The following is a 27,442-nucleotide window of genomic DNA, read 5'->3' on the forward strand; positions in this document are numbered from 1 at the left end:
AAACATATGCAATACAGTATAGAAGAGGCAAGGGACATTGAGACAATTCCTAAAAACAGATCTGTCCAATTATGAAGAAAGATAGAAAATGAGAACAAACAGGATTTGTAAATGTGCCAAGCTTTTCTTTATATTTCTTTTAAAGTCAAGGATTTCAACTGACTAAATATAAACACAGTACCCAAAAAGGCAGTGTTAATAACTATGCACATAACAAATTTTTATATTTTTAGTAGAGATGGGGTTTCGCCATGTTTACTAGGCTGGTCTCGAACTCTTGATCTCATGTGATCCACCTGCCTTGGCCTCCCAAAGTTCTGGGATTACAGGCGTGAGCCACTGTGCCCAGTCAAGAAGACATATTTCCTAACAGAGTAATAGAAATGACTGTGAATGGACACAATATCAGTAGAATTGAATTTTGTCCCTTTCCAAAATATGTCAGAATAAAGAGAATATAGAAAACATTTTTTTAAAGTTTTTTAATTGTTACCAATGCCATTTTGCCACTTTTTAGCTTTTTCATGCAGTTTCAGAAGAAATTAGAAATTAGCAATGTCTAACTCTCTTTTCATAATCATGATGATTTCAAGAGTTTCAGTCTCTGAGATATAGAATCCTTTGGCACTGGTACTTTCTACTGGTGCAGGAAGAGTTATCAACAGCTTCCTAAAAACCAACAACAACATAAAAACTTAGAATTAGCTTCCTTAAACGATATATCACTTTCGATAAGACAATAGAAAACAACGTATGCCACTAGAATGTTAGAAACCAAAAAACCCCCAATATTTAGATAGTGTAAATATTGGATCAAAACTATGCCTAAATAATGCAAACAGTATACCAGTTTTTTGGACTTAAAAATCCAAGCAGTTGTTTTGGCTCCCCTGTTTTTTTCCTAATTGACTTCATTTTGCAGAAGCTGGGATTACAGGCACCCGCCACCATGCCCAGTTAAGAAGACTGGGTTGATTAAAGGTATTTATTACACATTTATTTGGCATCTCAGAAAAAAAAAAGTGAGTGAAAAAACCATTTAGAGTCCATCCTTTAAAGCTTTTTACAATACAGGTTGTGCTAGACTTAGATTTTCTTTATACTTTATTCTATAAATCATAATATATTCACTTTAAAAAGAAAGCAAAGCTTAGTACATAGCTTCATTGCACTAAAAGACAACTATAAATCAGCTAAAGAAGGAGTTCCAATGATAATGTGCACTTCTCTGTCCAGAGAGAAATAAATTCAAAAGAGACAGTTAGTGGCCATTGGAATGATCCATCTGTGCCTGCATTTCTGTCTAGTTCTAAGTAGTACGGCTTAACATAATAAAATGTTGAAGAGTAGAGCTGTACAACTGATTTAGGCTCTTAGGAGAAGGGAAGTATTTCATCATCTGTTTTACTGTCTTATTATCTATACTGAGATTTACATTTAAACAAAATAAAAATTCTACAAATAGTTATCCATGTACAATTCATTGAAGGACAGAAATGTATTGTATCTCGGTGCTCCCTTAGTGTCTAGTGGAAGACTTAATGAATGTTGAGTGAATAAATAAATGAATGAGTGAGTAAATAAATGAAGCAAGTATTCAGGTCACCACAAAATAACATTTGAATAATTACCATAGATTAGTACTATAACATATGAACAAACATTTAAACCCAATACCTCTACTTCTACATTGATAATGTATTTGCATTTTAAGAAGTTACAGTCTAGGCAGTGATCAAATATTCAGCCGGTGTTAATTTTCATCAGAAATTAAATGCAAACAATACTATATGAATGTAAATACAAAAAAATTATCTCTACAGTGAACTCAAGTTTAGAGACTTAAATGCTTATATTTATATTAGAGAGTTTAAGTTGATGTTGCTCACAAGAGATTTAAGCAAAGGACATCCTGATTCCCAGCATATTCACACAATGCAATTTTTATCTTATATAATTAACAAAATTATTTGATTTACATATCTGGGTTAAAAACCTTTTTAAGGTTTCCTGAAGGAGACATAACTATTTTCAAAGAAAGTGCAGAAATGGTTACGGAGCCGCAATTCAACTATTTCATTTAGAAAACTTCTTTTTTAGGTATCAGTCTTTGAAAATCAGTCAACGCCCAAACTGAATTAAAGGAGCACAGCAAATGTGTGAATAATCTAAAGCAGCACTCAACCAAAAATTAGTTTACATTTGTCTTTAGAATGTGTTTTTATTATCACATTCAAGGTATTCATTTATGAAATTCTTAGCATTCACTTAGAAAAATAATGAAATCTCATATGAAGTCTTAAGTCAAGAGATCCTGGTAAATTATCCAATTTTCCCCATCTTTCCTCCTCTCCATTTACTCCATGTTGGGAATCTACATGCCAAAACAACCAATTGAAAACAGTGAATAATTCGGTAAACTGCTTTATTTATTTTGGTTATATAATGCTAACTACCAGGGTTTTATTGATAATTTGAATGCAATTGACTAGTGTTTGACAGAAACCGCTGGTCGATTCACTTAAAATTAATTTGCTTGTTTCTGTCTTACAGATACAAGAACAGAATGCCCTCTCAAATCTTTCTTAGATTGGATAAACATAGCATTATATGATATCAAAGTTGGAAACTAAAGAAAGTAGATATGAATATCAATAAACTCAAAAACAAGACACATTTCTGATAATGCAGTTTCAGAGAATAGCATGCCTCTAAAGGATTCTCAAGTATTTAGGAAACATAATAAAAACCTTAATTCTATCTTCTGTCTTCTTAGTTAAGCAGGTTTTCTTAAGCGATGGTACCTCTCTACACTGAGCATTTAATATATAAGTACACTATGATCTAATGACCTAGTGTAGCCCATGTTCTATGTGGAAAAGTATATTTAACCCAAAATGTATCCTCACAGAACAATCATCTCATGTTATAAAAATTATGTTCACTATTTCTGCGGTCTCCATTAATCTTTAGGTAGCTGCTAAGGCTGTGATGTCATTACAGATATCTATCAGAACCTACTAAATGAAAGTCTCAGAGATAGTGAGATGTGCTAGGGAAACGGAAATTAACTCCATGGTGTATAGATATGTGTGTGCTTTTAACAAGCTTGCAAATATCATGGAAGATTGAGTGTTCATTTAACCAACTTTCCTTGCAAAGTTTATGTGGAACAGTAAATTCATGTATAAAATGCAACAAAAAGGGTACAATACTCCTTGAAGTAAACAGCAGAAACATTAAATATGTGTATATGTGTGTGTATATGTATATATATACTTATATGCATATATATGTATATATATACACATATATATACAATACACACATATGTATACATATATGTATACTTATATGTATGTGTATATATATACGTATACATATATATGTATATGTGTGTGTGTGTGTATATATATGTTATTTTAAGACAGAGTCTTGCTCCGTTGCCCAGGCTGGAGTGCAGTGGTACAATCTCAGCTCACTGCAATCTCTACCTCCTGGGTTCAAGCGATTCTCTTGTGGGATTACAGGCATAAGCCACTACGCCCAGCTGTGTATATAATTTTTATAATATGAGATGATTGTTCTGTGAGGATACATTTTTGAAATGATATAAATAATGGAAAAATATTTGATATATACTTATCCATAGACCATTTTGGGTTAAATGCAATTACTACAGAAGCCAAGATTAAGCTACATATGCATACTGGGTTGTTTACACATAGGAATCTTCTGTAGGAGGGTTATCCTTGTCCTTTTCTTGAAGTCCTAAGCTCAACAAAGGAGAATTATAGGGACTGATAATGGAAGGAAATGTGCCAGCAACTGCCTGCCTCCCAAATCCAGTTTGAAATGTTCATGAGTTACAGAGATAGGACCACTGCAATGATCCAATATGTGTTCACTCCTCTGTGTCCAGATGAGATGTGCACAAAGCAGTGAGGTATTTAGATACTTTACCTAACACACACCAGGTTCCATCAATTCCCTCTTTATAGACTTAGTTTTGAGAAACAGGACTGATTTGCCCATGTTTCAAAATAATGTTACTGAGTTATGTTTGAACATGATTTAAACCTATGTAATAAAAAGCTATGTTGAAATATCATGAAATAACTGAATTATTTCATGATTTTCTGTATTATTTCTGAATGTATTCACACAGACTGAGGATCTGGTAAAAAAAAATTAGCTGTTTATAGAATTTTTGTTTTAAGTAATTGATGGAAAGATCTTTTTGTTGACTTAGATGAACACAATCAAATTTAACCTTAGAGCCCCACAAAATGACAAAAGTGTAAAGATATTGCTTCTCTTATGTAATCAATGTACAAAAACTGTATGTAAGACTTACAACTTAATGGCGTTTTCACTTCTAGTTATTTTTTCTGATAGATAGACTGTATCTGGGTGTTCAAGAATTGTGTTTTGATAGCATTAACCCATTCCAAATGTATGGATGCAAAGTAGAAAAAAGCTCAAGTATTTCCAAACATATTTATTTTTATATTATATAGATCAAACATCTGAATGATTAACAAAATTTTCCACTTTTCTCCAGACTTTGGGGTGATGCAAAATAACTATGTATATTTTAAAATGTAATATTGACTGAAGACTCAATATTATAATACACTATTCCAGTTCTAAGTTTTACTCACTTCTGAGGAGTACGAAGGTCAAGGATCGTTTCCTGGATATCAATTTGAATATCAGAAGCGTTTGTATTTGGCAGTTTAATTTTAGCCTGAGAGAGAAAATGAGAAGAAAAATACTGTTATCTCAGAGAACAATTAATTTGAAGAATGTAATAATACATGGGGAGAAGAGAATTAATATTTATTAAGTGCCAACTATGTGCCAGGCTATGCCCTATCTTTGTGCCAATCTTGGGATGCAGAGATTATTATCCCCATTTTACAGATGGAGAAACTACAACAGAGAAATTTAGTGAGCGGCCCAAGGGCAACCTCCTGTAATCTGACTAAGGTTTCTGGCTCCAAAACTATACAGAAACACTTTTGTTACTTGCCTGTAACCTTCATTCTCTGAAGGTACACAGCAGTACACCTGTTACAGTTGGGGACCTTCTACTGCCTTTATATCAGTTGGCAATTTGTATAAAAATGTTTAGTTCTCATGTTGGGTAACTTGGTGATGCCATCTTACAGTCTTCTGGTATAAATTTCCCTACCACATTTTCGAGGGAGGTGTAGGAGTTCACGTGTTATGTTATCAAAACAAAAGAGAAATAACATTATGTCTCCCACCTCCCCAAAAAGACTACTTATTGGTTTAGTAAGATTTCACTTTAAATGTCACATCTCAATTACCACATGGCCCAGCAATTCCACTCCTGGTATACACCCAAGAGCACTGAAAACAGGTTTTCAAATGAAAACACGTACATAATGTTTTTGCTTATAGTAGCCCTATTCATGATAACCAAAAGGTGTAAGCAACCCAAATGTGCATCAACCGATGAATGGAAAAACAAAATGTGTTGTATCCATACAATGGAATATTATTCATCCATAAAAAGGAAAAAAGTACTTTTATATGGATGAATCTTGAAAACATTATGCTAAATGAAAGAAACCAGGAATAAAATGTCACATATTATAGGATTATACTTATATGAAATGTCCACAATAGGCAATTTTTTTTGTTTTTTGAGACAGAGTCTCACTCTGTCACCCAGGCTGGAGTGCGGTGGTGCAATCTTGGCTCACTGCAACATCTGCCTCCCAAGTTCAAGCGATTCTCCTGGCTCAGCCTCCCAAGTAGCTGGGACTACAGGCGTGTGCCACCACGCCCAGCTAATTTTTTGTATCTTTAATAGAGATGGGGTTTCACTGTGTTAGCCAGGATGGTCTCAATCTCCTGACCTCGTGATCCGCCTGCCTCAGCCTCCCAAAGTGCTGGGATTACAGGAGTGAGTCACCCTGCCCCGCCCACAATAGGCAAATCTATACAGACAGAAAGTAGATTCGTGGTTACTGGGGCTTGGGGAAATGGAGAAGAGGGTAGTAACTGCTTAATGGATATGGGGTTTCCTTTAGGGTTGATTAAAATGTTCTGGAATTAGATACTGGTTATGGTTGCACAATATCATGAATATACTGAATGTCACTAATGGTAAATTTTATACTATGTGTATTTTTACCACAACACAAAGCCTATCTCTTACTCTATATGCTTTCTCTTTCTGATGGGAGTTGATGTCTATATATGAGATAGCATGGCGTATGGTTTCCAAAAACAACGAAATGAAGAAAATGCACACTAAGGTTCAGGTAAATTATGAAGCTTTCTCTAAAATGAGCTGGAAGACTTGAAATATTAGACATCTGGTGAATTCGTGGCTCTAATGGGCAGAGGGAAAGCAGTAAGTTATGAGGGAAATACTTATCAAATAAATAATGTGACAAATTGAGATTTCTTGTAAGAAGCTTAAAGTAGGCAATTGTGTTTTTGCAATATAATGTATTTGGAGCAATACAGACATGTATTTATTTATTAATTAGTTTATTAAATAAATATTTTAGTTTATTAAATCTGTATATAAACAAAGATTTGTAAATAGAGCTCTACAGGTGCTACTATCTAAATACTATGGTTAACATTTTCTTTCAACAAAGAATTGCCTCCTAATTTATATTTTGAAAATTCAAATCTTCATAATTAGAGACACTACAAGTGAGAGAAGTATGGTTTTCAGAGGGTAGTTATAGGTACTTTGCCTCAAAGTAAATAAGCATTCTATTTGACAAAGAAAGCCCCATTTTTACTCTAATACTCAGGTCTGATAGTCAAGTTGAGATGTTCTTTAATGTCTTATGTTAATTCATGTCACCCCGAAGAAAAGACATAAATATTTGTTTCTTTAGCCCGAAATGTTTAGAATTTTCATGGCAAAATATTGTTTTTCCAGGGTTAAAATGCCAATTGAGAAAGAAAAAAATTATGACATGTAAAATTTAGATACAATTTTTGGGTAGAACTTTAAAGTGGTTCTTAAAATCATTTGCTGTTCTATGGAAGGGCAATTCAGAAACAACTCACTAATTTTTCTTTTTATGGAAATTAAAATTATCTACTACAATGGTTTCAGAGGAGAGACAAGAGTAAAGATAAATTAGGTGGAATTTCACACATTAATATCTTGCAAGATAGAAGAGTCAATGAAGAATCTCAATAGAAGAACAACACCTGAAACATGCATGAGACTTCTTCAGCAATACTTTAAACGAATACCTGGAATATAGACATGGATATTAAATGATCTCTAACTGATTGCGCTCAAGACCTAACTTATTAAGCATTAGTAAATATAGGATGATATCACCGACCAAACAATTTAAAGGGATTGATGTTCCTCTCTTTACTTAGGGTGCAAATTGAATTCGTTTTAAAGAATAAGTTATTTTAATAGGTAAACTAAGAAAAACTTTAAAAATTCATTGGGAAACTTTTAACCTTTTGGGAGCTCAACCTTTAGAATCAAGCTTAGGTTTAGATTCTGGTTCTGTTACTTTTTAAAAATTAATTATTTATGTTTTGAGACAGGCTCTCTGGCACCCAAGCTGGAGTGCAGTGGTGTGATCATGGATCACTGCAGCCATGACCTCCTGGGCTCCAGCAATCCTCCAGACTCAGTGTCCTGAGAGGCTGGGACCACAGGTGTGCAGCACCACACCTGGATAGTTTTTTTAATTTTTTTGTAGCGATAGGGTCTTGCTATGTTGCTCAGGCTGGTCTCAAATTCCTGGGCTCAAGTGATCCTTCCATCTCGGCCTACCAAAGTGCTGGGATTACAAGTGTAAGCCACTATGCCCGTCCACTTATTATTTATTGTTTACTGGTTATCTATTATTGCATAACAAATTATACCCCCCCAATTTATAACTCAAAACAACAATAAACGTTTATTATCCCACATGTTTTCGTGGATCAGGAATTTCGGAATGGCTTAGCTAAATGGTTCTGGCTTAGGCTCTATTATAAGATTGTAGTCAAGATATTGGCTGTGGCTGTAGAAATCTGAAGGTTTGACTAGGACTAGGGGATCTTCATCTAAGATAGCTTACTCACATGGCTGTTTGCAAGGGGCCTTAGCTCTTCACCAGATGGACTTCTCCATAGTGTTGCTTGAGTGTCCTTAGGATACAACAGCTGTATTCTCCCCAGAGTAAAGGATCCAAAAGATTAAGGCAGAAGCAATGCCTTTTTTAGAATGTAGCCTCATAAATTACACTTTTTTATTAAAAAAATCTATTGGTTATACAGGTCATCCCTACTCAATAGGGAGGGGACCACACAAAAAGAAGAATATCTGGAGGTGAGAATTATTGGGTGCCATGCTGGGAGCTAGTTACCCCAGTACCCATCATTAACTTTATTTTAAACATCTGCCTTCTGGCCTTATAAATAAAAAGTAACAGGAAAAAAAGTCCATAATTTAAGATTAGTGAGATCCCTTCTTCCTACTTTCAGCTTCTCTTCAGGCTAGTAGTAAAAACTACTCAGTCTCTCTCTGGGAATTTACTTCAAGGCTTCCCTCAAGAGAGGTAAAGGTAGGTTAAAGTGCTTAAAAGTTGTTTTCATAGGCCTTCATTTATTGTCCTCTAAAGTGCTTACAAGTTGTTTTCATGGGCCTTCATTTATTTTTTTTTTTTTTTTTTTTTTTATTGCATTTTAGGTTTTGGGGTACATGTGAAAAACATGCAAGGTTGTTGCTTATGTGCATACGTGGCAGTGTGATTTGCTGCCTTCCTCCCCTTCACCCATATCTGGCATTTCTCCCCATGCTATCCCTCCCCAATTCCCCACCCCCCCGCTGTCCCCCCCACTCCCCCACAACAGACCCCCATGTATAGTGCTCCCCTCCCTGTGTCCATGTGTTCTCCTTGTTCAACACCCGCCTATGAGTGAGAACATGCGGTGTTTGATTTTGTGTTCTTGTGTCAGTTTGCTGAGAATGATGGTTTCCAGGTTCATCCATGTCCCTACAAAGGACGCGAACTCCTCGTTTTTAATGGCTGCATAATATTCCATGGTGTATATGTGCCACATTTTTCCTGTCCAGTCTATCATCGATGGGCATTTGGGTTGGTTCCAGGTCTTTGCTATTGTAAACTGTGCTGCTATGAACATTCGTGTGCATGTGTCCTTATAGTAGAACGATTTATAATCCTTTGGATATATGCCCAGTAATGGGATTGCTGGGTCAAATGGAATTTCTATTTCTAGGTCCTTGAGGAATCGCCACACTGTTTTCCACAATGGTTGAACTAATTTACACTCCCACCAACAGTGTAAAAGTGTTCCTATTTCTCCACATCCTCTCCAGCATCTGTTGTCTCCAGATTTTTTAATGATTGCCATTCTAACTGGTGTGAGATGGTATCTCAATGTAGTTTTGATTTGCATTTCTCTAATGACCAGTGATGATGAGCATTTTTTCATATGCTTGTTGGCCTCATGTATGTCTTCTTTTGTAAAGTATCTGTTCATGTCCTTCGCCCACTTTTGAATGGGCTTGTTTGTTTTTTTCTTGTAAATCTTTTTTAGCTCGTTGTAAATTCTGGATATCAGCCCTTTGTCAGATGGGTAGGCTGCAAAAATTTTTTCCCATTCTGTTGGTTGCCGATTCACTCTATTGACTGTTTCTTTTGCTGTGCAGAAGCTGTGGAGTTTGATTAGGTCCCATTTGTCTATTTTGGCTTTTGTTGCCAATGCTTTTGGCGTTTTGGTCATGAAGTCCTTGCCTACGCCTATGTCCTGAATGGTTTTGCCTAGGTTTTCTTCTAGTGTTTTTATGGTGTTAGGTCTTATGTTTAAGTCTTTAATCCATCTGGAGTCAATTTTAGTGTAAGGTGTCAGGAAGGGGTCCAGTTTCTGCTTTCTGCATATGGCTAGCCAGTTTTCCCAACACCACTTATTGAACAGGGAATCCTTTCCCCATTGCTTGTTTTTATCAGGTTTGTCAAAGATCAGGTGGTTGTAGATATGTTGTGTTGCCTCCGACGCCTCTGTTCTGTTCCATTGGTCTATATCTCTGTTTTGGTACCAGTACCATGCTGTTTTGATTACTGTAGCCTTGTAGTAGAGTTTGATGTCTGGTAGTGTGATGCCTCCTGCTTTGTTCTTTTTGCTTAGAATTGACTTGGCTATGCGGGCTCTCTTTTGGTTCCATATGAAGTTTAAGGTGGTTTTTTCCAGTTCTGTGAAGAAGGTCATTGGTAGCTTGATGGGGATAGCATTGAATCTGTATATTACTTTGGGCAGTATGGCCATTTTCACGATATTAATTCTTCCTAACCATGAACATGGAATGTTTCTCCATCTGTTTGTGTCCTCTCTTATTTCGTTGAGCAGTGATTTGTAGTTCTCCTTGAAGAGGTCCTTTACATTCCTTGTTAGTTGTATTCCTAGGTATTTTATTCTCTTTGTAGCAATTGTGAATGGCAGTTCGTTCTTGATTTGGCTCTCTTTAAGTCTGTTATTGGTGTATAGGAACGCTTGTGATTTTTGCACATTGATTTTGTATCCTGAGACTTTGCTGAAGTTGCTTATCAGTTTCAGGAGCTTTTGGGCTGAGATGAGGGGGTCTTCTAGATATACAATCATGTCGTCTGCAAATAGAGACAATTTGACTTCCTCCTTTCCTAATTGAATACCCTTTATTTCTTTTTCTTGCCTGATTGCTCTGGCTAGAACTTCCAGTACTATATTGAATAGGAGTGGTGAGAGAGGGCATCCTTGTCTAGTGCCAGATTTCAAAGGGAATGCTTCCAGTTTTTGCCCGTTCAGTATGATATTGGCTGTCGGTTTGTCGTAAATAGCTTTTATTATTTTGAGATACGTTCCATCGATACCTAGTTTATTGAGGGTTTTTAGCATAAAGGGCTGTTGAATTTTGTCGAAGGCCTTCTCTGCATCAATTGAGATAATCATGTGGTTTTTATTTTTGGTTCTGTTTATGTGGTAAATTACATTTATAGACTTGCGTATATTGAACCAGCCTTGCATCCCCGGGATGAATCCTACTTGATCATGGTGGATAAGCTTTTTGATGTGCTGTTGTAATCGGCTTGCCATTATTTTATTGAAGATTTTTGCATCTATGTTCATCATGGATATTGGCCTGTAGTTTTCTTTTCTTGTTGAGTCTCTGCCAGGTTTTGGTATTAGGATGATGTTGGTCTCATAAAATGATTTGGGAAGGATTCCCTCTTTTTGGATTATTTGGAATAGTTTCAGCATGAATGGTATCAGTTCCTCTTTGTATGTCTGGTAGAATTCGGCTGTGAACCCATCTGGACCTGGGCTTTTTTTGGGTGGTAGGCTCTTAATTGCTGCCTCGACTTCAGACCTTGTTATTGGTCTATTCAGGGTTTCGACTTCTTCCTGGTTTAGGCTTGGGAGGAGGCAGTTGTCCAGGAATTTATCCATTTCCTCCAGGTTTTCTAATTTATGTGCATAGAGTTGTTTGTAATAATCTCTGATGATGGTTTGAATTTCTGTGGAATCTGTGGTGATATCCCCTTTGTCATTTTTTATTGCATCTATTTGATTATTCTCTCTTTTCTTTTTTATTAGTCTGGCTAGTGGTCTGTCTATTTTGTTGATCTTTTCAAAAAACCAGCTCCTGGATTTATTGATTTTTTGAAGGGTTTTTCGTGTCTCTATCTCCTTCAATTCTGCTTTGATCTTAGTTATTTCTTGTCTTCTGCTAGGTTTTGAGTTTTTTTGATCTTGCTCCTCTAGCTCTTTCAATTTTGACGATAGGGTGTCAATTTTAGATCTCTCCTTTCTTCTCATGTGGGCACTTATTGCTATATATTTTCCTCTAGAGACTGCTTTAAATGTGTCCCAGAGATTCTGGTATGTGGTGTCTTCATTCTCGTTGGTTTCGAAGAACGTCTTTATTTCTGCCTTCATTTCATTGTTTATCCAGTCAACATTCAGGAGAAAGTTGTTCATTTTCCATGAGGCTGTGCGGTTCTGGGTTGGTTTCTGAATTCTGAGTTCTAACTTGATTGCACTGTGGTCTGAGAGGCTGTTTGTTATGGTTTCCGTTCTTTTGCATTTGCTGAGGAGTGATTTACTTCCAATTATGTGGTCAATTTTAGAGTAGGTGTGATGTGGTGCTGAGAAGAATGTATATTCTGTGGATTTGGGGTGGAGAGTTCTGTAAATGTCTATTAGGTTTGCTTGTTCCAGGTCTGAGTTCAAGTCCTGGATATCCTTGTTAATTTTCTGTCTCGTTGATCTGTCTAATATTGACAATGGTGTGTTGAAGTCTCCCACTATTATTGTGTGGGAGTCTAAGTCTCTTTGTAAGTCTTTAAGAACTTGCCTTATGTATCTGGGTGCTCCTGTATTAGGTGCATATATATTTAGGATCGTTAGCTCTTCTTGCTGCATTGATCCTTTTACCATTATGTAATGTCCTTCTTTGTCTCTTTTGATCTTTGTTGCTTTAAAGTCTATTTTATCTGAGATGAGAATTGCAACTCCTGCTTTTTTTTGCTCTCCATTTGCTTGGTAAATCTTCCTCCATCCCTTTATTTTGAGCCTTTGTGTATCCTTGCATGCGAGATGGGTTTCCTGGATACAGCACACTGATGGGTTTTGGCTTTTTATCCAATTTGCCAGTCTGTGTCTTTTGATTGGGGCATTTAGTCCGTTTACATTTAGGGTTAATATTGTTATGTGTGGATTCAATCCTGTCATTTTGGTGCTAGGTGGCTGTTTTGCCCTTTGGTTGATGCAGATTCTTCATTGTGTTGATGCTCTTTACCTTTTCGTGTGTTTTTGGAGTGGCTGGTACTGGTTGTTCTTTTCTATGTGTAGTGCCTCCTTCAGGAGCTCTTGTAGAGCTGGTCTGGTGGTGATGAACTCTCTGAGTTCTTGCTTGTTCACAAATGATTTTATTTTTCCTTCACTTATGAAGCTTAGTTTGGCTGGATACGAAATTCTGGGTTGAAAGTTCTTTTCCTTAAGGATGTTGAATATCGGCCCCCACTCTCTTCTGGCCTGTAGGGTTTCTGCCGAGAGATCTGCTGTGAGTCTGATGGGCTTCCCTTTGTGGGTAACCCGACCTTTCTCTCTGGCTGCCCTTAGTATTTTCTCCTTCATTTCAACCCTGGTGAATCTGATGATTATGTGTCTTGGGGTTGCTCTTCTAGAGGAGTATCTTTGTGGTGTTCTCTGTATTTCCTGGACTTGAATCTCGGCCTGCCTTGTTAGGTTGGGGAAGTTTTCCTGGATAATATCCTGAAGAGTATTTTCCAGCTTGGATGCATTCTCTTCGTCACATTCAGGTACACCTATCAAACGTAGATTAGGTCTTTTCACATAGTCCCATATTTCTTGTTGACTTTGTTCATTCCTTTTTACCCTGTTTTCTCTAATCGGGCCTTCATTTATTGTCCTCTATGTGTTGTAAGAGAGTTGACTTACTAGGGCAGTCATTATTGAGTGATTATTATTGTGAGTTTGAAATCTCTTCTTTCCTGTCTTGTTCTTATGAGAGATTTATATGACAAGATGGTTCCTGAAAGGTCATATTCCTATAATTTGTAAGTGATTAACAGGCTTCTCAGCTCCTCAGATGAATGTCTATGATCATATTATAAGATGTTTGAAAATTGACAGAAGTCCAAATTGCAGCTGATCCATGGAGGTCATCCATTCTAAGTTTCCTCTTGAACTGTCACTTCATCACCAAGAGGAGGAGAATAAGTAAAAAATATCTTATATGTAATTTGGCCAGAACTATTTACTGATATTTCAGTGAAGCTGCTTCACTGAAGGGTTTGGACTGACACTTTGGAAGATGTTCTAAATTAATTTATTTATGGGTTTTAGATATTATAAGAATATTTCTATTTGACAGAAATACAGCAACCACACCTTATACATTTGATTCTTAGGAAAGAAAACTATTTGAGTTCCCATTTGAAACTTAACAATATTAGGAAATTTTGATTAACAGAAAAAGTTTGGCTAGATTTCATTCTGAATTGTTTCAATTGTTAAATTTACTACTGTTTATGGAAACATGTATGAGATATTTTTTCACTGCAGACATACTAAGTATTTTATAAAAACTCTCATGAACAATGATAATCTATAGGAAAATTTACAAAGGAATTAGATCTCTGCTTTGAAATTATAAAAATATTTACCTCTGAAGCATAAAAAAATAGAGGTATGCATTGTATAAAACTAGGGCAAAAACCCAGTAGGTCATGTTTTTAAATTAATGGATAAGTTTTGATAATGCTACCATTTTGAAATAGTCCAGTACTATATTGCCACACCTGTCTTTTTAAAAATGGTTCATAGATGCATGCCTCCTCTCCATCACAGGAGTCAAGAGTAAGCTCAGCTCACTCTGTAGTAAGAACATTCATCTACAGGCATCCATGTGTCCACCGGCACTCACCATCTCCCCCAAATAATCACAGCCCCAACACCACTACCTGCCTTGAGACCACCAGAACCAAATTCATTATACTTTTAATTCCATTTGTCAATAACCACAAGAAGTCTTAGACTCCCAAATCATTCCTTATCACATAACTACCAAATAGATCTTCATATCTCCTATGATGTCTCCATTTTCCACCCCTCATCAAATCCCGAACCTTTTCCATTAGGTCCTCTGGAATACATAATACATCATCCCTTATCTCTTAAGCCTCTTTGAATATTCTCAACTTCTCAATCTAATTGAAATCTGGATCTCCCCGATTACACTGCTTCTCTTTGAATATTCTCAACTTCTCAATCTAATTGAAATCTGGATCTCCCCGATTACACTGCTTCCCCTATAGTTTTCTCAGTTGGCATCTGTTTTTTTTCCCCCTCTCATTTCCTTTAGATCAGTGGCCTGCCCCTTTCTTCCAGTTAAAAAAAAAAAAATCTCATGTCCTCCATTATGCTAAGTGAAAAATGCCAGACACAGAAAGAAAAATACTGTATGACATCTCTTAAATATGGAACCTAAAAAAATTTCTGATACATAGAAATAGAGAGAAGAATGGTGGTTACTAGAGGTGGGGTAGGAGATGAAGAGATGCAGGTCAAAGGATACAAACTTGGGTTATTTAGGATCAATAGATGTAGAGATCTAAGGTACAGCACGAGAACTATAGTTAATATTATATCAATTACTGGAAATCTGCTAAGAGAGTAGATTTCAGGTGCTCTTTCCCCCCACCTACACAAAAGATACTACCTGAGATGATAAATATATTAATTAGCTTGACTGTAGTAATCATTTTACTGAGAATATGTATGTCAAAACATTATGTTGTACACCTAAAATATATACAATTTACAAAGTCATGTCCTTACACTATATCATCTATTACCCATTGTGTTGGAATAGTTTACCAGTTCCTGGGACACTTCCCCTGATTTCTCTAAGAATAGTTACTTGTTCTTCATTGATATTTCTAAGATTACCTCCTGTCTTAAATCTTGGCATTTAAAATATTCACTTAGATTAACCTTTCTAGTCTGGGTGTGATGTGCACACCTATAATCCCAGCACTTTGGGAGGCCAAGGCAGGCAGATCACTTGAGCTCAGGAGTTCAAGACCAGCCTGGACAACATGGTGAAACCCCATCTCTACAAAAAATACAAAAAGTAGCCTGCATGGTGGTGCACACCTGTACTCCCTGTTACTTGGGAGCCTGGGGTGGGAGGATCGCTTGAGCCCAGGAGGTCGAGGCTGCAGTGAGCCAAGATCGCACCATTACACTCCAGCCTGGGTGACAGAGTGAGACCCTGTCTCAAAAAAAAGACAACCTTTCTAACTTCTGAACCTCACTTCCTCATCTCCTTCAGGTCTTTGATCAAATATGGCCTTCTTAGTGAGGCCTTTCCTGACCACACTATTAACAATTTTCCTCCTCCTTTCCTCCTCAGAGCATTTTCACCTTCTAATGTACAATACAATTTATGTGTTTACTTATCTCTCCCACAATAAGGTAAGCTCTGTGAAGACAGTGATGTTTATGTTTTGTTTACTATGCTATTCTCTATTCTTAGAACAGTACCTCTTGACTCCTGTGATGGGAGAGGATTCATGCATCTAAGAACTATTTTTAAAAAGACACGTATGGTAATATAGTACTGGACTGTTTCAGAATGGTAGCATTATCAAAATTTATCCATCTGGCCAGGCACAGTGGCTCACGTCTGTAATCCCGGCACTTTGGGAGGCCAAGGCGGGTGGATCACTTTACATAAGGAGTTTGAAACCAGCCTGGCCAACATGGTGAAACCACATCTCTACAAAAAATATGAAAATTAGCCAGGTGCAGTGGCATTCACCTGTAATCCCAGCTACTCAGGAGGCTGAGGTGGGAGTATTGCTGGAACCCAGGAAGTGGAGGCTGCAGTGAGCCAAGACTGTGCCACTGCACCCCAGCCTGGGAAACACAGTGAGATTATGTCTCAAAAAAAAAAAGAAAGAAAAAGAAATTTATCCATCAATTTAAAAACATGACCTATTTTTTTTGCCCTAGTTTTGGACAATACATATCTCTATAATTTTATACTTCAGAGGTAAATATTTTTGTAATTTCAAAGCAGAGACCCATCACTTTTAATTTTTTTTTTATTTTGCTATAGCTTATCATTGTTCATGAGAGTTTTCGTAAAATATTTAGTGGTATATCATAGGCACTCAACAAATATTTGTAGAGTTAATGAATAAATGCAAGGATGGTTCCATATTAAGAAATTTGCTAATATAACTTACCAGTAGATCAAAACTAAAAAATTACGTGATCTTCGCAAATGGTAAAAAGGCATTTGATTAAATTCATTATCTATTCTTGCTTAAAATAGAACTCTTAAAATTAGAATGGATAAACAGTTCCTTAACACACAACCCAAAAGTCAGTATCTAACTAAATGAAGAAACACCAATGGTTATTCCAATTAAAGTAAGAAATTTATATTTTTGTGCCCATTAACCAACCCTACACTTCCCCTCCCTAAACTACCTTTCCCAGCCTCTGGTAACCATTCTTCTACTCTCTATGCCCATGATTTCAATCGTTTTGATTTTTAGATCCCACAAATAAGTGAGAATGTGTAACGCTTGTCTTTCTGTGCCCAGCTTATTTCACGTAACATAATAATCTCCAGTTCCATCCATGTTGTTTCAAATGACAGGATCTCTTTTTTATGGCTGAAGAGTACTTCACTGTGTATCTCTATTATGCACCCATTTTTTTTTAATTTTTAAAAATTTACAGTGAGAAATAAATAACATTCAGTATTCACTATCATATTACATAATATAGTTCTGGAGGTACTAACATGCAATTAAACAAGAAATAGGAGGTTAAAATGACTGGAAAGGAAGAAGTAAAATTTCATCATCTGAGGGACTAGGTGGAATACCCAGGTGGAATGAATAACAAGGAACTGGGAAATAACTTGGCATATTGAAGGATCAAAAAGAAGACCAGGATAAGCAGAACATAACAAACAAGGAAGAAAGTGTCACATTGGATGAAACTGTAAAAGTAGGTAAGGGTCAGATCATACAGGGCCTTTACCTACTTTTAAGATAAGGAGTTTGGATTTTGTTCTGTAAGTGCAAGAGGAAGCCATTGAGGGCTGTAAGCAAAGAGGTGATGTGGTCTGATTTATCTTTTTTTAAAATTTGAGACGGAGTCTTGCTCTGTCACCCAGGCTGGAATGCAATGGTGTGATCAAGGCTCACTGCAACTGCTGCCTCCCAGGTTCAAGCAATTCTCCTGCCTTGGCCTCTCAAGTAGCTGGGACTATGAAAGTGCACCACCATGCCTGGCTAATTTTTGTAGTTTTAGTAGAGACAGGGTTTCACCATGTTGGCCAGGCTGGATCGAACTCTTGACCTCAGGTGATCCACCTGCCTCGGCCCCACAAAGTGCTGGGATTACAGGCATGAGCCACCACACCCAGTCCTGAATTACTTTTAAAAAGGATCTGTTATACTCTGTGGAAAGGCTATAGGGAAGGAAGAGTCAAAGCAGGGAGATATGTCAGAATAGACTCATAATGGTCCAGATAGAGATGATGATGGCAGTTGCAGTGGTAATGAAAATTAGATGGATTTAGAATATATTTTGAAGGTACAGCCAGTAATACATGCTGATGGATTAGATATGAGGTATAAAGGAAAGAGGAATGACAGATGATTTAAGTTTTTAGCTTGAGCAATTGGGTAAATGTTATTGCCATGCAGAAGTGAATGAGGAAAAGGTTTGTGGGAGACAATTAAGAGATCTGTTTTAGACATGTTAGGATTTAGTTGTCTATTAAACAAGTAAGAGATGCCAAGTACATAGTCAGTTATATGAATCCAAAGCTCATGGGAGAGTTCAGGACTAGAGAGATAAATGGTATTTAAAGCTATGAGAGTAGGTAAAAAGAGAATAGGTAGAGAAAAAAAGACATATCTCAAATCTCCAGAGAACTTAAGGCAGAATAGGAAGAGCCAGTGATTTGGGAGCGAAAGAGAGGAGGAATGCCTAGTGATTTTGGAAGAAAAGAGTGAAGTCTTTCCTCACTCCTCAGTGAGAGTGGGGTCATTAAAGTAAAAAGAAAACTGTTTCAAGAAGGAGAGAGCAGGCTGGGTGTGGTGGCTCACGCCTATAATCTGAGCACTTTGGAAGGCCGAGGCAGGCGGATCACTTGAGGCCAGAAGTTCGAGACCAGCCTGGCCAACACTGTCTCTACTAAAAATACAAAAATTAGCTGGTGTAGTGGTGTGTGCCTGTTGTTGCAGCCACTTGGGAGGTTGAGGCAGGAGAATAGGTTGAACCTGGAAGGCAGAGGTTGCACTGAGCCAAGATCACGTCACTGCACTACAGCCTGGGTGACAGAGCAAGACTCTGTCTCAAAAAGAAAAAAAAAAAAAGAAGAAGAAGAGAGTAGTCAACAGGGTAGAATGCTGCTGAGTAGCAGCACCCTCATATCTTCAATCCCTCTTTATCTAATTAATGTTTTTAAACTAGAGGAAAGCAATGTGGGCATTTTGTGTAGGGCAATTCTTCATTCTTGAGGACTATACCTCTTATTGCAAGATTTAAGGCAACCCTGGCCCTGATTACTAAATGACAATAACATCCTGTAATCAGTTGGGCATGGCGGCCCATGCCTGTAATCCCAGCAATCTGGGAGGCCAAGGTAAGAGAATATCTTGAGCCCAGAAGTTTGAGACCAGTTTGGGCAACATAATGAGAGACTCTGTCTCTACAAAAAAATAAAAAAGCAAAAATTAACAGCACTGTGGTGCATGCTTGCAGTCCTAGCTACTAGAAAGGCTGAGGTGGGAGGATGGCTTGAGCCCGGGACGTCAAGGCTGCAGTGAACTGAGATCAGGCCACTGTGTTCCAGCCTGGGTGACAGAGCAAGACCTTATCTCAGGAAAAAAAAATCTGTAATCATTGTGACAACCAAAAATGCCTCCTTTAAAAATTTTTATTTATTTATTTATTTTACTCTTTGTCCATTAGCTCTAGAGACACGCAGTAGGAACTAAATAAATATTACATGGATGAATGCATGGATTCTTGTCATGAGCTGAAATGCATACATCTCTCCTATCTTAAAATAAACTCCCCTAAATCCTGCCTCCTCCTCAACAATCATTTCCTTATTCTCCTCCTCTTCACCACTAAACTTCCATAAAGAACAATCTATATTTGCTGGCTTCTCTTCCTCACTTCCTCTTCACTTCTTAGCTTTCTTCGATCTGGTATTGGCCATACCACTGAAGCTGCTGTCTTCCAAAGATCACCAAAGACTTCTTAACTGACAAATCTCAAAGTTCCTTCTGCATCCTAATCCTGCTTGACAGCCACAGATACTATTATGGTTTCTCTCTCATCTCTGAATATCCTTCTCAGTTCCTCTACCTTTATTCATTCCTCAAGTATTGGTAATTTCCAAGGTCAATCTGTGAATCTGCTTGCATGGAATCAGGAGTTTCTGCCAGGTCCAGTTCAAGGATTCTAGACCATGTGATTCAGATATTTTGATGAAACCTTCTCAAAATAACATCATCAAAATGTAAAACTACTGATACATATATCAAGTGATACATGTATATAAGACATCCTTTACCTTTATTCCATCGTTGACCATAGCCCATCTCAAACACACATTCTCTCTCTATTTTTCTCCATCTCATTACGGGGGACTTTTATTGTCAACTCTACTAATTTTGGTATTGTTTAAAATTTTATATACATATTACCTTCATTATCAAAAATATACTGTCTTTATGATTAGATTCTTTTTTTTTTTTTTTTTTTTTTTGAGATGAAGTTTCATTCTTGTTGCTCAGGCTGGAGTGCAATGGCACGATCTTGGCTCACCACAACTTCTGCCTCCTGAGTTCAAGAGATTCTTCTGCCTCAGCCTCCCGAGTAGCTGGAATTATAGGAATGTACCACCATGCCTGGCTAATTTTGTATTTTTAGTAGAGACTGGGTCTCCCCGGCCTCAGATCCACCTGTTTTGGCCTCCCAAAGTGCTGGGATTATAGGCATGAGGCACTGCACCTGGCATAGATTAGCTTTTAAGGAGGTATTTGTTACCATGTCCCACAACCACTATCATTATGAAGGAGTGTTATGACATTAACTATAAATGTATATATTATGAATATATTACTGAGACAACTATTAGAAATTTAATTGAAGATTTACTGTCCTGCCTGGAACTAGTAATATGGAATCATATTACAGCTCAAATATCCTTCCCTCTGCCACATGGTCGGGGATACAATTAATCAAACAAGGTTAACATAATCAGGAAACCTACCAAAAAGAAAAAAACCAAAACACTAGGTCCATCTTCTAGAATGGAATGGAATGGAAAACAAAATCTATTTCATTATCAAGTAGCCAAATCCATGTTTTCATTAAAAGTAAACAAATATAGACCAGGCGTGGTAGCTCACGCCTGTTAATCCCAGCACTTTGGGAGGCCGAGGCAGGCAGATCACCTGAGGTCAGGAGTTCCAGGCTAGCCCGGCCAACATGGTGAAACCCCGTCTCTACTAAAAATACAAAATTAGCTGGGCATGGTGGTAGCTGGAATTACAGGCACGCACCAACATGCCCAGCTAATTTCATTATCAAGCAGCTAAATCCATATTTTCATTAAAAGTGAAAATATAGGCCAGGCACGGTGGCTTAGCAGTGAGCTGAGATTATGCCACTGCACTCCAGCCTGGGCAATGGAGTGAGCCTCTGTTTCAAAAATAAAAAAAAAAAGTAAACAAATATAACTGTTTTAACCTTGAGAAACAAATCAGGATTTAAAGAGCAGACCATTCAGGAAGCAAGTGAATTCTGAGAGAATCAACAAATGCTTTGCTCAAAATTGTTGATAGCACTTTCTGAGATAAATATGTTTGATAAACATGTGACTTCTGGTTGTGTCAGCCTGCCAGATGGTGACTGACTTCTATCCCATCCCTGACTCTCATCTCATTCTCAGTGAGATTTAAAGATGGGGGAAGGCTCATATCCTAGGGAGGAGGTGATGTTAGGGAAAAAAAAAATAGGCTTAGTGGCTTGTTTCTTGGGTCAATCAGAATGTCCTCTTATCAATATAGATCCATCAAAATATTATGTATTCATTCTAGGTCAAAGAGCATCACGCTATCTGCAAGCTGCCTTTCCCCTCTCCTAGAATAAACAATGAGTAATTTGGCAGAATACCAATAACCCTAGTCCCATTCATTTTTGGATTTTAGCACCAAGGGTGAAAATGAGAATCTGCTGACCTATTTTTCCAACGCACACATCCCATTTCCTGCCACAAATAATCTTACGGAGAATTAGGCTATTTTCCTACATAGTTTTGATACCTATAGTTCCTTTTTCCATACTCCTCAACTAGTACCCAAGAGGTCTAGTACCTTAGTAAGTCTGGCAATAACCAGTAGCAATGGCAAAACTGCAATTACTTTTGCACCAACCTAATATCACACACATTACAGTGAGAGCTTTGGGGAGAGGAATGGAGAATATAGATAGAGGATAAAAGGCAAACAAAACAAAATAAAAAAAGCTAGGGGACTTCCACTCATAGGGTTTAAAGAAAAGTATATATGTCACCTAGGAAAAAGAAGCCCTCTAGATCTCTGATTATTCTTCCATTAATGTATATGAGTATTTGAAACCTTGCAAGCCCAACTTTAGTTTATCAACTGTAATTTAAGGATGAGAAATTAGACCAGCATCTTTCAAACTGTGTTCCAAGGAGCCTCAGCCATTCTTCTAAGAGCTGCCTCATGTGTGATAATACCTTTTTAAATAAGGCAGTGGTACTTTTTTATATGTTTAATACACTGGGCTTACTTATAGAATTTATCTGAAAAAAAAAAAGCTTGACAGCTAGAAACAAAATAAACCTATAAACGACTGGCTAGCTCTAGCTGTAAAATACATAAATACAGGTCAAGGCAAGGGAAACTTGGTGGCTAAAAACTCAGGAATAAATCAATACTAGAGGATAACAATAGGGCAGAATTTGGATAATAAGGCTCTTTGGGTTTGAGGTTTGAAGGGTTTGGTGAAGACATTCCTAATTCAGAATTTTGTCTAGGACCGTTGCTTTTATTTAGGATTCATAAATTTTGCTTTCTTATTTGGAGTCTGGGAAGGGTAAAGGAAATGATGGTCCTTGTGAATTTTTAAACCTCAAATCTTACTTCTTGTATATAAACAGATTGTACTTCTATTGCCTTCCTCCGTTTAAGTAAGGGTTTTCTTCTTAAAGACTTTGGATTGGATTGTTACATATAGACCAGTTCTAGGACCCAAATAACATATTTAGGAAATTCTCAGGTACAATTTTCTTCACATTTTAATGTTTCTGATATTGAGATGCTCTGCATAATCAATGGTGGTATAATATGGTATTATACCTGTTTTCTTCTGAAACATTGTTATCATTAAATAAATGACACATTTACAATTTTATGATGTCTTATATTCAAGGAAACACAATATTATCAGCAAGAATGATAAGCATATAAATTTGAGCAAGAAATACTTGAGATGGGCTCAACAATCTAGTTACTTTGGGTCTTGTCAGTGGAGTAAGCAATGATAGTGAATGTCATCATTAGTATGCCTACAGGATAACATTCAAGCTTCAAATAAAAGCTACAAGCTTTTATCTTTTTTGAGTGTCAGCTTACCAGTCCATTATTACCTACACTTACTCTTTATTCTTGTTATATTCACTGCTTACTCAAATATGCCATGCTATTTCATGCCTGGATACTTTTCCATGTGCTCTTACCTCTGCTTGGAATGCCCTTCTTAGAATGCTGTCCACTGTAGAAATATTATTCACTTAAAGTTGATCCCTTCCTGCTTTATGTCACTATGTACCTGATATATGCCTTTATTATTCTATCTTTAATTTTTATGGGTATATGATGGGCATATATATTTATGGGGTGCATGAGATATTTTGATACAGGCATATAGTGTATAATAATTACATCAGGGTAAATGGTGTGGATTTCTATCACTTCAATCATTCATCATTTCTTTGTGTTATGAACATTCCAATTGTACTCCGTCAGTTATTCTAAAATGTACAACAAATTATTGCTGATTGTTATCATTCTGTTGTACTATCAAACACTAGATCTTATTTATTGTGTCTAACTATATTTATGTGCCCATTAACCATCCCCATTCCCCCCCTCATGCCCACTACCCTTCCCAGTCTCTGATAACCATCATTCTATTCTATTCTATATGCCTCTAAATATGTACTTACCATACTGAACTGCGATGATTTATTAGGTGTCAATTTCCTTTACTATAAATTCCTTGAGGACAATTGACCGTTTATTATTTATTTTTGTATTTCTAGTACTTAGGACAGTCCCTGGTATGTAGTAACATTCACTAAGTATTTAAAGAATAAATGAAGAAACAAAGAGAAATAAAGGAAAGACAGAAGGAACAGTATACACGTGACAAAGCGCCATAGCATCAACAATGTGTTATTTGCTGCTGTTTTTCAGTGGTGCCCATGACTTATCCCAACCTTCTGAACTTCTGGTAGACTTATAATTGTTTACACAATTATAAGTATTAATATAATTATGTTACACACTTATAAGTATAAATGTACTTATTGTATTCTTAATAATAAAATTAGTTCATTTATGTTAGTTTTGTCTCTCCAGTTGATTATAAATTCATTTGAGAGAAATAGCAAGCCTTCTGTGTATTCTTATTGAGTTTTAGATAAACCATATATTCATATTATAAGGTATGACTTAGTTTCTGAGATTCTTCTTTCAGAATATCTTTATTACTAAAACTAGTGGCAATTTTTGCATGAGAGAAATGGTAAGACTTGCAACACTTTTGTTAATTTAGGGCCTAGAATTCCTCCAGAACTAAGAGCAATCCCCAACACTACACATCAAAAACACAATTTTTCAGTAATTTAAGAGAGAGGAATTTGAATATTACTGGTAAAACCCTGGGAGCTAATTACTTCAAGATTACTTGAAACCTTAACTTATTAGAGTTTGAAAAATCTCCTGAGGTACTTAAAGCCACTATTCCCATTATGTTACTTGATTCAATTGAATGTCTTAGATTTTGCTAATAAGAGAAAACCTGAAGTTCATGCAAAAGAGAAATTCCATTTATCATTTGCTTAAGGAAAAAATATTACACATCTCCCATGGGCACCACAGTATTCTATAATGTATTGTAAGAAAGGAGGGAAAAAAATAGAAGCAAAGTCCCTGATCTCAAAAAATAAATTTTTAACCCAAGAATTACTCGTTAATGTTGCTAAAATGAGTCAAATTCCACACTCTAGGTTAGGCTCAGATTTTTCAACAAGATCATTATGAGGATGAAATAAGCAAAAGTAAGTTGTTATCATTGAAATTGTTCGTATTGCTACAACTGTTATCCAGAAACAGTGACCTGGTAAAGGATGTTCTCCAACATTCTGTAGCTTCATTCAGATAAGAAAGCAAAGTAATATTTTAGATGTCTTTCTTAGTGTTTTTAATCAGAAGTCAGATCCCAAAATTAGGAAAATCCCTTTTTAAGTCCCACATTGTAAGCTGAGTCATTATAAGAAATACAGAAATAAGAGATAAGACAGATGCAGGGAAGGAGACATTTCATTTCAATTGTCTGTCAATTCATCAGAAGTTAATAACCAGTCAAATGGCATGCATGGGACAGAACTAGGATGAAAGAAAATCCAGTCCAATCCAGTTGGGAAATTTTAATAGGAATAAAAATAGAAATTGTGTATTGTGTCATATGATTCTATTATGTTTATTTGTAAATCTTATCCAAACGTGTAAGCTTAGCTTATTTTATACAAGTTAACAATTTGAAACTCTATTCCATTATTCCCCTAGTACCTGAAACATAGCAACCGCAATTTTTAAAGAGTTTACAACCTTGCCTACAATATTATGCATACAATAGTCAGTCAGTTTAGCTACAACGGTCATATAGAAAATGAAGAAGGGGAGGAGAGGCTTACCACTAGTTCAGTGCAACAACCTGTTGAGGAGTCTTTCTTTGACAACCCTAAAAATACATCCTCAGTTCCCACCTGCTGTCTGAATACAATCTCATACCTGAAAAAAAATCAATGATAATAGGGATTCAAATAAAAGAGCAATTTCCTGTCATAGAACAGAAAATTAGAAATTTATGAGGACATGCTATCAGAAAAAGTAAAAGGACTACATAAATAAAGTGCTTGCAGGTCTTCAGGCATATAATAGAACATAAAGGAAAATAAGTCTAGAAATGTGGTCAAAAATAAACACTGAAAAGCAGAATTGTTATTAATTTCTAAAATAAAGCCTTAAATGTTTTAGAGCTATACAAATAAAATAGATTGAGCAAACTTCTAATAAGATTCTAATAAGATTAAAACTAGAAGAAAAAAGTCTGTTCCTGAAAAACAATGGCTCAGAAAAACAGAGTCCATAACCTAGGAATTGATAGAAACCTTCCTCTGCTAAGTTTAAACCACAGAGTAGAGGAGAAAATTCAGGTTTACTACTGTTTCTGTCATTAACTGTGGGCCTTGGTCAAGTTACAAACTCATGGGGTCAGCTTCTACATTTATATGACTTATGGGAGGGAGGTGTGAGTTTGAAATAAATGATCTCTATGTCTAAAATTCTACAATAGAAACACTGGCAATATAGTCAGCACAGCTACACTGTAGTGCTTAGAATCTAGTCTTACAGAATTCTGAGTTTAATGAAAGATTTTCCTGATATTTCACCCCAATATGACAATTCACAATTCGTTCCCTTCCCCCAAATTTGGGCCTCCAGTAATAGAATGGTTTATGGAAGCATCCACCACAATGTACCCCATCTCTTCAGATAGCATGAAACAAACATTTACTTTTTTTTTTTTTTTTCTTAATGCTACCTTAATGAAGAAACAGTAAATCTCTGGATAGTAAGACTAAAAGACTAGATTGAACTTCTGAGCATTTGCCAATAGGAATGTCCAACAATTAAAAAAGGAATTTCTCTGAGTTAGAACAGGGCTAACAATAAGCAGCTATTTGCTATGGGGCACTTTTCTCTTAATAGGCTATAACATCTACCAAGTATTTACAAAGCTGAAGCCAGGTTAAAACAAACAGAAGGGATTGATTTATATGTTCACTACTCCCAAATGGATTTGCTCAAGCTCCTACTCTTATCCTGAGCTCCTGATGCAATTTTCCAACTGCCTACTACATAGGTTTGTCTGGATGTCCCAAAGGCAACTCAAAGTGTACATATCAAAAACCAGCTAGTCACAGTGGCTCTCAACTGTAATCCCAGTGCTTTGGGAGGCTGAGGCATGAGGATTGCTTGAGTCCAGGAGTTTGAGACCAGCGTGGGCAACACAGTTAGGCAGTCTTCACAAAAATGGAGTGCGCACCTGTAATCCCAGCACTTTGGGAGGGTGAGGCAGGTGGATTGCTTGAGGCCAAGAGTTTAGGACCAGCCTGGCCAACATGGTGAAACCCCATCTCTACAAAAAAATACAAAAAACATTAGCCAGTCATGGTGGCACACACCTGTAGTCTCAGCTACTTTCGAGGCTGAGCCTGGAGAATCACTTGAACCCAGGAGGTGGAGGTTGCAGTGAGTCGAGATCACACCACTGCACTCCAGCCAGGGCAACAGAGCAAGACTCTGTCTTAGAAGAAAAAACGAAAACAAAAACAAACTCACTGCACCTATAATTCCTATCAAAGTTAATGGCATTATCATTTACTCAGTCACCCAAACTAGTAACTTCAGCATCATCTTTGATGCTCTCCTCTCATCCATTTTATCTCACCAAATGCCAACTTTTCACTCAAATACAGACC

General features: G+C 36.7%; 1 protein-coding gene across 1 annotated transcript in view; it reads right to left on the bottom strand.

Moving 5' to 3' along the window:
* Positions 1-542: 542 nt before the first annotated feature.
* The window catches only part of DNAAF6 (dynein axonemal assembly factor 6), a 42,256-nt gene continuing 15,356 nt past the window's right edge, over positions 543-27,442 (bottom strand). Inside the window, exons 5-7 of the mRNA XM_012451800.2 lie at positions 25,592-25,688; positions 4,665-4,750; positions 543-669 (exon numbers count right to left, since the gene is read on the bottom strand). Coding sequence (XP_012307223.1) covers positions 543-669; positions 4,665-4,750; positions 25,592-25,688 — 310 coding nt within the window. The remainder of the gene's footprint in view (positions 670-4,664; positions 4,751-25,591; positions 25,689-27,442) is intronic.

This window comes from Aotus nancymaae, unplaced genomic scaffold, assembly GCF_030222135.1.
Source record: "Aotus nancymaae isolate 86718 unplaced genomic scaffold, 86718_ANA_hifiasm-v0.15.2.pri h1tg000004l, whole genome shotgun sequence".
NCBI classification, from domain to species: Eukaryota; Metazoa; Chordata; class Mammalia; order Primates; family Aotidae; genus Aotus; species Aotus nancymaae.